General features: G+C 38.9%; 1 protein-coding gene across 2 annotated transcripts in view; it reads left to right on the top strand.

Moving 5' to 3' along the window:
- Positions 1–12,785, top strand: part of LOC134527934 (protein dopey-1 homolog) — a 195,259-nt gene that overhangs the window by 123,173 nt on the left and 59,301 nt on the right. For both annotated transcript variants that reach the window (XM_063360975.1, XM_063360976.1), the window contains exons 22-24: positions 4,047–4,183; positions 5,628–5,781; positions 12,035–12,172. In XM_063360975.1, coding sequence (XP_063217045.1) covers positions 4,047–4,183; positions 5,628–5,781; positions 12,035–12,172 — 429 coding nt within the window. The remainder of the gene's footprint in view (positions 1–4,046; positions 4,184–5,627; positions 5,782–12,034; positions 12,173–12,785) is intronic.

The raw sequence follows: 12,785 nt of genomic DNA on the forward strand, positions 1-12,785 counted from the left end.
TACGAGTACTCGCGGTTGGTACCGACAGCCTCCCGATACACACTAACTCGCGGACTCGGTTGTCTGTCTTCTGCTCTTGGCTGGCAGGCTCGGCTGCCAGCAAAGGCGCGGTGAGCGGTTGAAGGCGCGGTGAGCGAGGCTCGGCTGCCAGTGGTGCCTCGAGGGCACCGACTGACTTCCTGGCCCAAGGGCCAGCCTTATATACCCCTCCTGAGGGCCAGGGCGTGACGTAGGAAGGGCCGAGGGTTCCAAGAATCACGGGCGCTTCCAGGAATTCCAGCCGGCCTACGTGACTTGGACGGACCTTGGCTTGGAGGGTGAGGGGAAGGCGGGTGGAGGCGGCTGGGCAGACGGAGGTGGGTGAGGAGGGGGAGGCTACGCGCGCACCCGCTCGGCCTGGCGAGAGAGGGGTAGACGAGGGGTGGCGGCCAGTAGGCAGTGCTGGGTGAGGAGGGGGAAGCTGCGCGCGCACTCGGCTGGCCTGGCGAGAGAGGGTTAGGCGAGGGGTGGCGGCCGATAGGAGTGTGCGCGCGCACCCAGCTGGTTGGCCTGGCAACCAAGGACGCGGCGTGGTTGTCTTGGCAACGGGCGACGCGGTGGTGGCCGGACGGTGACAGCTGTCGCGGCCGTCAGTGGCGTGTTTAGGAAGGAAGGGGCTGACGGCTTCGTGATTATAGACGTGCGCGGCACGTCGCACGTCAGTGTGAATAAACTTGCCTCGTGGCATCGAGAAGATTTTATTGCATTCGTTACACATTGCCGCCGAACTTCCATATTCGGTGAAATAATCCCAAATAAGACTTGTTCTTTTACGCTTTAAACAAAAACCCGGTGATTCATCAGAACTTTGGCTAGAACTAGCCATTTTACATGGTAAAGTAAATGTTTACTCTTTGTCGTCATAACCGCACACTCCATGACTAAAAAGAAAGTAGCAACTGCAGCCGTGGCTGCAACTGGAGATTGTCGATGTTCATTTGTTCAATAAAATCGATTTACCTGGCCATTAATATTCGTATTCGTAGCGTGTCTGATGATTTGAAGGGAAAACTAAGGCTGTATTGGGACTCACTGAGGTAGCACTTTCTTGCACAACGGTATTTACCGACTTTTTTTTAAAAAAAAAAAAAGCTTCGCAATGCACGCGAAGCTTCGCATCACGTTCGAAGCTTCAAATGAAACGAATAGCAAATTACTGGCGAAGCCGAATCGAATATCGAAACAAGCTTCGATTCGATTCGATAAGTCGAAGCTTCGCACAGGCCTAGTGCGAGGGTAGCTAGACATATCTATGGTCAACACTGCGAGAACAGGTCTCGGCAGTATGGGCGGTTGGCGCGGTGAGCGCAAACTGCCGTTGGAGTTTTTTCCCTGGTATCCCCCGGACACCAACTGCCTTTGCATGCTGCCGTTTCTTCATATGCTCGGCTGGGAGTGTATAACAGCGATACCAGGAACTGTTATACATATTCCTTTTTACTTGCTATGTGGAACTACAATATAAGACTGCGACACCTTATCTTATATCTTTAAATGAGCAATTCTTGTGTCTGTGTTTGTGTGTGAATTTGTGTGTGAGTTTGTGTGAGAGTTTGTGTGTTTGTGTGTGTAATATCTGAATCTCGGAAATGGCTCCAACGATTTTCCTGAAATTTAGTAGGCAAGTGTTTTGGGGGGCGATAAATCGATCTAGCTAGGATTCATTTTTAGAAAATGTTGTTTTATCCTTGTTTTCAATAATCAACATTTATTGATAATCAACTTAAACATAAATGACTCTTCCTGACATCTATTGGCAAGTAATAATACCATTTTTTTATTAATTGGGAGCAACTAACTGCTTTAACGACACAACAACACTAAAGCTACTCCAGTAGATGGTGTTGTTAAGCAACACTAAGCCAATGAGTGTTTGGTTTGAGGTTACCTATATTATTTGTGTCTTTTTAACTCATGTGTTCACTTAAAAATGCCTAAACGATCTTTGAAAAAATTGCTTATAAACAATCTAACTTCACGAAGCCGCAACTCGTCTCAAGAACACCTTGAAGAACATCGTCATCAAACTAGTCAGGTTTCTCAAACTTCACACAGTGAAGACTCATTTCAAGAAAACCTTCATGAAAATAATCAGGTTTCTGTTCGTCCCACACGTGCTGTTAAAGTAAGATGCTTGCAAAACTTGACTAACATTATACGAGCAGAAAGGTCTCATGATTTAGATGTTTCACGAGAGCGTGCGTCACAACATGTGGCTGCTGAAAATGACGAACAATGAGAGCAACGTCTGCAAGATTTGCGGCAGGGTGCGGCACAACGTGTAGCTACTGAAAATGATGAACGAGAGCGATGTCTGCGAGATTTGCGGCAGCGTGCGGCACAACGTGTAGCTAATGAAAATGACAAATAACGAGAATACCGATGTAGTGTATAATATAGTATTACATACATACATATACACACATACACACACACACACAATAAAACACAGCTTCTAACATTTAAATGTGTCATTATTAGGTATTTCCAGTAATCCGGCAGTGCTCTGGTCCGACATATGCTAGATTATTGATAGCCACTTTAAATGAAAAAAATATTTATAGTAACTTAAACAATGACCTTTTTTTGTGTGTTTTAAATGATTTTATCCCTACAATTTCCTAGATGGTAATTCTGAGAGAGCATTTTTTTCTTAAAAAAGTAATACAATGTTCTATTTATAAAATTTCTGTAATGTTTTCAAATTGTTTCAAAAGTATGTTGTTATACATCAAGTAGTTTACCAGTTGTTTAGGCTATGTGTGAGTGTTTAGGCTATGTTAATTACATTAAAAATATCTACTTAAAAATACTGTGGACTGTTCTACGTAGATACCCCAACTTCAGCCAACTATTTTTACAATTTAATGCTAGTTTCTATGTACCTAACCTAACCAGTCATTAAAACTATTGGTAAACTACTTAGAGGAGGATCTTTAAATATGTCAGGAAGTAACAAAAAAAAAATATATATATATGGAATTTTTCATGTACGAAAGTTTTTCTTAAGAGTAACATTTTGACTATGAAGTTTTTATTTGTAAACCACCAGTCGGATTTTAAGAAGGCATTTTTCAGGATAATCTACAACATTAGTACTAATTTTGTCATGCACTCGGTGCCTTTGGTCCCAGGCTAGGCCATTATGAGGTTCATTCCCCTCCCCAGATCAAACTGATCTGTGCAACTAGTGTACGTGTCTTGGGGCAGCATCAACATTGATAGATCATATATCAGTATATCAGTTAAATAGCTTATTGTTTTTTTTCCACAGCTGACATTTAAGTCACATCCAATGTTAATTAATGTGTATGCAGTTCTGTAATGTCTGTGGTTCTTTGCCACTGAAATTCCAGCACGTAATCATGTTGGGACCCGGTAATGTTGCACACAGCTCTAAAGCTGCTCTTCCTGCCACACCGGGTGCCAGGGTTTTGGATCCGGTAAACACCCTTTAAAATATATGTTTATTGTAGACAAAAACAAATACATCGACTTTATTTTTCTAAATTGTCAAAATATAAATATTCATTGTGCAACACTTTCGTGTTAGTGCAGTGATACTATTGAATGCAGCAGTAGTAGAAAAAACATAATTTTCATTCAAAATATTGTCTTTTAGTAGTTTGCCTGCAGTGGTAAAAATCTATGACTTACATCAGGCCATTCCAAAGTTGTGTCTTTTTCAATGTTCTGAAGAGTATATAGCAGAATAAACTTTTTCCGCAGTGTAATCAAGTAAAATTAACTGTATTTTTAGAAAACTGCGATAATTTGAATACGAAATTTGGCTGTAAAGTATTTGCAGAATAATGGCATGTGATTTTATGCTTGTTGCAAATGTCAAATATGTATTGAGTTTTATGAAAAAGATAGTAGTCTCTCGTCATTTTGAGTATGATAAACTCGGCTCGAGTTTTTGAGTCTCTGCCCATCTCTAGTTTTTGTCATTTTGAAAATTTTTTTTAATGCTTGTAAATACAGCGAGGTATGTTACGTGCTTGCAGGATGCAGGCAGTGTGAAAGACAAAGCCAGCCAAGCAGAAGCCCATCTTGCAGCTCGCCGACTGGTGCTCAGTAACTTGCCTCGTATCATCGCGAGTGTCGCAGCACTCTGGCAGGCTGTCACTGCCAGCTGTGAGTGGTAAGTTGCACCCGTGAGGTATCAGTGTCATAAACTGTGGGCTTCGGTTTCAGGTGAGTTTAAGTGGCTCTGTTTAAATCTGTTTGATTTTGCATACCTCCACCAAACCTTACGCTTACCTGGGCACACATAAAAGAAAACCAATGCTATTTGAAAACTACTCAAGGTATCTGAGTGAGGTCTTTTTACAAAAAGCATTTAAGAGTGGGCTGAGGGCTGATAAGTAGTTTCGTTTCCGGATTAAGTTTTTAAACAGAATTTTTTGAAAGAGTTAATAGACGAATGAATCAACAAGAAGAATTAAAAATTGCGCAACTCTGGGTTCACATAAGATGGGGTAGCTAAGTCGAGGTATTATTGTACTTGATTGGTTGAAGAGAGAAATTGATTTCTGCACTCACTAAGGGATCCTCATTTAACTTTGCTCATCGCTCCGAGGATCACTAGTCTCGCACTCTAGTCGTTGTCGCCACCAGCTTCTTGTCACTCCCACACTACTCACCGCTGTTCGGCCTCCATCGGAAATACGTGTCAAGTCTCGTCCTTGAATGGTTTCGTAGCCCTCCAAAGCATTGCGCATCATAATCCCCGACTTAACATTCGAAGCTCAGAGAACAATGGTGTCCTAGTTATGCCACTTTACTCAGACAGGGCTCTGAGAACTTGTAGAACCCTTGAGGAGGACAGATAGGTGCCGCTCTAATTGGATTACCATATAGTGGGATGACAGGTGCTACCTGTCTGGGAGAGGGGAGCCTCTCCTGGAAACCCCTCCTCCCTCCCCCTCACATGGGCTGGCATGCCGGGGCTACTGGCCTGTATTGTTGCCATGCATCTATAATCTTCGTAACAATATTAATGTGTACAAGCTCAGCCAAAACATAATGTTTGTGCCTTGGTTGGTCTTTTAACTATGTCCTATTACCTTTTTACTTTTGTTTCAAGGCTCCTCCAGTAAACCATAATCGTAATATTGTTCATCCCTTCAGGTAGCACTAAGGACATGGTTGATGTTTGCTGTTGTCTAAAGCTGGAAAAGCCTTTGGCCTTGAGAAGTGTGTTTTTATTGGCTGCGTGGCAGGGGTAGAAGTGTTTTGAGGAATGGTAATGTACAGCTAGAGACTAGACTGGAGGGGTACAGAGCTGCATGCACCACACTTATGTTTTTTCAACCTTCTCTGATACTTTGTTAAGAGCTCAATTTTTATTTCAGATAGCCTGCATTCCAGTATAATTGATAATCTTGCTTAGTGTAGGACACGTATGTAGACAAAGATGTAGACCTTAATATTAATATTTCTTTAATATTTGGTAACTAAATCTGTAGCCAGCAATAAATTTGTTAATAATCTGTAATTAAACTTGTTATTTTTTATTCCACACTGCTCACACAATACACATTTGAAACAGCTCTGAGAGATTGATGATGATGTGTATTTTTCAGGGAGAAGCAAAGCTGTGTGCTGGGGAGCCCACGAGTGGTAAAACACCAGCTGTTGGAGTTCCTGAGTCCAATCTCGCTTCATCATGGAACAAACTTTGTAGCTGCGATAGCAGTGGCATGGCAAGAGAGAAAGAGTACCATCAGCTCAAGCAAGGTACACATAGAAATAATATTTTACATTTTTCTAAAAAGTAGGGTGTTCCTAAATGTCATTATTTTTAGGCGTAGACGAGTATCATATTTTAATGTCGGGTATATTTGTGCAAAACACAAGTATTTTCGAGTTGAGTAGTCATGAGTTATTTTATTTATTTATTTATTTATTTATTTCATTTTCCTTTTGAGCTGAACAAACAGAAATAGTAGCACAAATTACACACTGTACATAGTATCTCATAGTGCTAACTGCATAATAGCCTTGCCCCTACCTGCAATATTTGTATTTACAAAAGAATTTTACAATTGTATACCGTATTTACTCGCGTAAAGGCCCCGCCCGCGTATAAGCCCCCCTCGTTTTGTAAACATTTTTGAGAAAAAAATTTAAAAACGTGTTTTTTCTGGGTTTATCTGAGGGCAGGGCAGCTTGGCATGCATCAAACAACAAGCCATGTATTGTGAGCGGCGGGAGGTGATTTTGTAAGCGGCAGTGATACAGAGACTGGTATTATAGTTTGTCCGTTCTCAGTAGGACCGTCGTGAGGCATGCCAGACGTAAGCAGTTAGTCGTATCTCAAACGACATAAAGATAAAGAAAGCTGGACTCGCGCGCTGCCGCTGTGTTGATGTGGAATGTTGTCAGAGAAAAAGAGGGGAAGTGAAGGAGGAAGGGAAGTGGGTCAAAGATTCTAACACTCCTCTGTCTGGTTGGCTGGCTAGCTGGCAGGAGGGAGGTTAAGCCACGCCTCTGCCTCTCCCCCCTCCTGTCACAGCGCTGCCTCTGCCTCTCTCCCCTGCGGAGTCGTTGCCTCTCTCCCCTCCTGTCACAGCGCTGCTTCTGCCTCTCTCCCCTGCGGAGTCGTTGCCTCTCTCTCCATCCTGCCGCGTCGCTGCCTCTCCCGCCCATCCTCATTCGAACAAAGACGCACGACTTGAAAAGAAAAATCTATTTTTTTCCTCCAAATTCGCGTATAGGCCCCCTCCCCTTTTTTGGAGTCAAAATTTGGGAAAAAAAGGGGGGCCTTTACGCGAGTAAATACGGTATTTCAATGTAAGTTATATGTAAATTTTCACTACAAAAAAATTTGTAAGCAAGTAGTGCCTATTAATAAAAAAAATCGAATAAACTGTTTCAAATTATATTGATGCACAAGGGCTAAATATTTTTATCCTGATGCACTGCAATTAAAGACTTTGAATTTATGATATTACATAATTTGGATCAACAATTTTTCACACAGGCAGTTATCATTTTATTGCTATTGTATTTTTTTAAACCAGTCCTCTTCCGGATAAAAAAAAAAAAAGAAAGGCAGCAAGCTACCCTTTCTTGTCAGTATCTTTTATAAAAACTAGCTGCATGTTACAGTCAGCAAGAAATTTAAAAATTTGTGTGGGAGCTGAAGAACGTAAAAAACCAGGCTTTGAAGTACGGCTTTCAATGCACCCACAATGGCTGTAGTTTTGTCATGGAATGTTGCATTTGAAACCTGAGGAATCTCATGCAATAAACAATTATGTTGGGTCACAGTTGCATCTTAAAAACCTGTCAAAATAGACACATGGAGATTGTGCCAGTTCATGGACATTTACAAGTGTGGAAGGGAAAGGAAGAACCTTCACCACCAATACGTGGTTTATTTTTATTCCTCCAGTCGAATGCCATCCCAGCAAGTCTCGTCACTCACTGACGCCAGCTGTGGCAGGGCGACAGGTATGGCAGCCGGACAGACGAGCACAATGTTGCTATTTATTCATAGTGCTTTTCACGCGCTGGTCAGATATTTTAACTAAACATTTTATACTGACTCGTATCATAGTTATTAAAAACCAACACAGCAGAGTTATTTACATACAGACTCAAGACACTGCAATTTTAATTTTGTTTTTTTTTACCCAAAGTTATAAATTTTTATAAGAATCTGAACCATTTTTTCAAAATGAAAATCTTTATAAGTTATGCTACCCATACGTTTGTTATATACGGTATATAATTCTATGAATGTTTCATTATGTCCCTAGACCAAACAGTAAACTAATAGAATTTTTTGAGCTTTTAAAATAGGGCTCGAATCGAGTACTTAAAACTCGACTTGACTCCAAATTTCTAGTACTTCTGCACCCCTAATTATTAAGGGCGCGGTTGAGATATTCGGACATTTTAGGGTCCTGAAAATTACATTTTATAAATTCCTTACATATCGCAGGTGGTTGTGAATTTTTTCATGTTAAGAATAAACCTTGTTCTAGCCGCAGATGCGTACTTAACTGTGATATAAATGTGTTTAACAAAAGAAAACTCACGCATATTATAAATATAATTTTTTCTTGCGCCATTTGTGTTCATGTTACAAATTTTATGAAAGTATAATTAGCAAACATATTATACTGTTTTTTTCATTTCTAAGGGCTTTCTCTTGAGCCTAGCATAGATAGAAATTAGTGTGGTGCAATAAATAATAAATTAAAAATTATTTACTTGGCTACTGTAAATTTTATGTAATTTTAAATGGATTATATTAAAGTGTAGTGACGAATTTGCAAAAAAAAAGCATGTATGTAAACTGGTAGAGCTAGAGTTAGGGCCCGTTCGTACTAGGGTTCTGCGAATATTCGAAATTACCGAATTTGAGTTCGAATTTTTTGATATTCAATTCGTAAATTCGAATCGAATTCATTTTACAATAATTCGACTTGACATCCCCCTCCCCCAATTTTAAAAGAAATGTAAATGGACGATTACATCTTCCACTTACAAAAAATTATACATCGAAACCCCTTATTTACGTTACCGTTATTTACGTTTTCACGTTATTTGAACCATTTTATTTCTGTCCCGTTTTAACCTCATTGGATGTAATGCAATGAATTCCCGTTGTTTACAACGCGCCTATTGCTTTACGCAGTTTACGCCGTTCGTTCTGATAAAACTGCATACTAACTTAATTAATTATATTACAAAGTAATCTGATAATGTAAATCGTGTTTTAAAGACTTTTTTAAAAGTTAAAAACTTCATGTTAAACGTCTTGGGAGTCGCTTTATATCGCTTATAAAAACGTAAACAGCACCAGTATGGTTGTGTTGATTCCTGTATTCCTGTATAGAGCGCGCGCACGTAGTCGAAAACTGATGTCGATAGCTCGCAGACTGCATGCACGCGCGCGCTCTGTCAATAACCAAGTTAACCCGCACGATCGTTATGCGTATAGTTACAAATCACGTTCTTGTTACAGGTTTCTTTTCTTTTTTTACGTTGAATAAAATGGTTTTTATTGCAACACTCATTAATTTAAATTATTAAGCTTGCTTTCACAAAGTCTACTTTTTAAATAAACGTACTTTCCATAAAAAGGTCTTGTTTTTATGGATTACTTTACATTTTTTTTTTTTTTGGATAATAGTATTCTCCTTTTGCTCTAACCGGAATTTTGGAATAAACAAAGCCTCTTTTAAACAAACATTTGCATTGGTTGCCGTCCGCCGCGCACATTATTCGTGCCCAAGAAATAGTCCCTTGGTTACGTACCATTTGTAAGTATTTTTACACTGCCTCTTTTATAACAATTGTTGTTATATAGCATTATAGCGTTTCACCATTAATATCCAATACAGTTTAATGTGTCAGCAAGTATTTACTTACAATTATGTTAGCAGACTCTGTGTGTACGGTCTACAGTTGATACCCGGCGCAACAGTTGTATTTCGGATTCGTGCGCGCACGGTATGTTATGGCTAACGCCGGACAAGGTTTTGTAAAGCACAGAACGGGAAAGCCTTTGAAGAAAAGGAAACTTGAGTATCCTGTGATCAAAACTTGTGATGATTTTGTGAAGACGGCTTTTAGGCGTAAAGTGCATAGTTTTTTCTTCGCAAATGAACCACCTACGCTGAACAAAGTGCTACGGTGCTTCCTGTTATATTACTTCGCCGTTATTTTACTAGCACCTACTGTACTGAAGTGTGTGTGTTGCAACTAGTGCTTGGCGCGCAAGAAGAATTCAGCCATCACTTGCTGACGCAGCGCAGTGATACAACGGTGTTTGTTTATTTCAAAACTCAGCTAAGAGTGAACCCACGGTCTCACCCCTAATTATAAACTTGATTTTAGAATAAAATGTGCAATGCTTACGCGATAAAAACGGTAAATTTGTTTTTCTTTTTGACGTGATAACGTCTAATAAATCGATGAACGCCGGCTGCACGCACGAAAAAGTGTCCCGTTACGCACATTGCCCTGTTACGCTCATTGTTCTCTTGCGCCACATCTATCTCTCTTCCACTCGATTAGAACAACCATCGAATTGACTTTTTCGAGGCACATTAAACTTGAAACACTCCCATTCGTTTCCTACTTTTCCTATCATCGTCCTATCCTTAACAGAATAACACAGATTGGAAGAAGTTAAATAGCAAACATGTATAAAAGTTATAGTTAAAATAATCTCTTCGTTAAAGTAATAAACATATTTGAATTAATGAGTGCAAATAAAAGTAAATTCATCAATTAAATTGTAGATTTAATTTCACTTCTTCTTTGTATCCATACAAAGTAGTGATAATTCAATAAAAATTATTAAATTTTATTCATAAAAGTATGTAATCATTTCATCAATGTTTCATTATGACGTCACGTTAAACTATCGTCCGTAAACCGACTTTACAGACAACCAATTTTTTTTCTTCTTTTGTACCACTTCCTTATGCTGTGATATTTTTATTAATATTTTTATCCTTGAAAGTCAAACATGCTAAATAAGGTGGCATGTGAAGAGTTTTTTCTCTACAGTAGGCAACATAGTTACCAGCCGCAGAGAATTGTTGTTGCCGCACCATGTCGATGAACTCACCTTTCTCCATGACAATTTGAAATGATTTGCGAAGTGATTTATAGACATTTAATTTTTAATTTTTTTTTTTAATTTTTAAGCATCTGGTTGTGCTTCTTCAAAATAGTCTCACTTTAATTTTAGTTACTTGATTTAAACTTTGAATTATGTGACAAGTTTTTCAAAGAAGGTATGTTAGAAATTTTTCATGATCTATTTTATTTTAATAAATATTCCCAAATTCGATTCGAAAAAAATTCGAAACTCGTGAATTTTTTTGAAATTCGATTCGAATTCGATTCGAACTGAAAAATCACAATTCGCAGATGTCTAGTTCGTACGTTTACTGCATTCAAGAAAGGTAATTGGTTTGTGCAGGAGCCCAAAAAACAAACTATTCTGTATACCGTGTGGGTAAACTTTGCTTCTGAAGAGCCCGCTAGAATGCGTGGAGTGCTCTGCTGGGAGGTGCTTGACGCGGCCAGTGGGCTAATAAAGCCGCGCTGTTGTCACGTACTCGTCTGTTCTTTTCCAAGTGAATGAAGAGTGCCGGAAAGTCCAGAACACAAAACGTGACAACTTTATAGTCAACAGTAAATATTTATGTGAACTAAATAATGTATGTTCAATTCGAAAGCGTAGGTCAGATATTCTATTGGGCTTGCCATAAATATACGTTGCCGTGATGCAGTAGGCACTGTGCGTATAGTGAAAAATCGTTACGTTTTTCTAGTAAGATGAACAATTACGACTTAAAAATTTCTTAATGGTTCTTTTACAACAATTCAAGCTTTGATAAAGTCATTGTCTAATCAAAGCTTGCCAGCTTTGAGTTGAAGTTAACACCAAGAATTTTCTTCAAATGATACACTGAATTTAATTTTTGTAACTTCATTGAACACTGGCATAACAACGATTGACGTAAATATAATAACTTTTTTTTTCAAGGTACATGTGATTACATTGTTTTATTTTTTAAATGCTTAGCTAAAATATTTTAAAAAAACATTACTTCTAATACCTTTTACAATAGCAATAAGCATCAGTAATCTGATGTTTACGTTCTAATGAAGGGTAGCTAGCATGTGATGATTTATAAATAAAAAACAGGCTTGTTTGTCGCATGTACTTTGAAAATGGTAAATGATTATTAGCAGTAATATTTATTTAATCTCTCACAATTAAAAGGTAAGACTCGCAATGCTTACAATTGACCAAAAAATATGTTTGTGAAGTATTTATCTAAATTTTTAACCTTACATACACAAGTTTAAAGTTATAACTTGACTTTGACTTTGGACTTTGGAAATTTAAAAATTCCGAATGTGACTTCAACCCTAAAAAGTGAGCTTTTAACACCCCTAGTGAACAATTTTAATAAATCGTTTGGAGTGAACTATTTGAACTGCTTGCGTCCAGGTGATACCAGTTGCCAACACGGACCAGCAGGTGCTGGTGTACCTGGTGGGAGCGATCAGAGCCATGCCGATGGACACACTGGTACAGACTGTACACCAGGTGGTGAAGCAACCGCCTCCAATACAAGGTGCTGGCGAGGTAGGTTTATGTAATATTTCTCTATGTAGTATTTCTACGTAGAATAATTGCATTCACTCGTTTTACTTCGCAATACGCCATATTACGTTGCTTTACAAGCGTGTTTATTGATGAACATGGCTAAAAAAAAACACGATAGCATCAGTGCAGGAAACAGCGCGCGGCTAAATTTCATTTTAGCGCGAAACATTACTCAACTTACGTATTTACGTGTTAACTGACTGCCAAGTCAAATTTATCAACATCAAACGAAGACACGGGGCCAAATTTTAAATATTGTTGAATGTACTATATTATGCATATTATCGTTGTTGAATAAGCAAATAGTTACGGCAGCGATGACGTGTTTTATTACTCGTACCTACTGGCTACACTGCAGTCTGTGACCGAGCGTCTCGAGGTTGGCTATGCTGCATCTTGTAGCTAATCTAAACAGTGTTTTGTTCGCGACGTAACGTAACCTATACGGTAATAACGTATAAACGGAATATACCCTGAAATTATAATTCAATTCCCCTTACACATTGAAAGAACTCGCACTTTCTATTACATAGATTGTTAGTTTTGTTAAATGTATACTAGATAAAATGGCAAGTGAAACTTTCCGACGCAA

Source organism: Bacillus rossius, chromosome 1, assembly GCF_032445375.1.
Source record: "Bacillus rossius redtenbacheri isolate Brsri chromosome 1, Brsri_v3, whole genome shotgun sequence".
NCBI lineage: Eukaryota > Metazoa > Arthropoda > Insecta > Phasmatodea > Bacillidae > Bacillus > Bacillus rossius.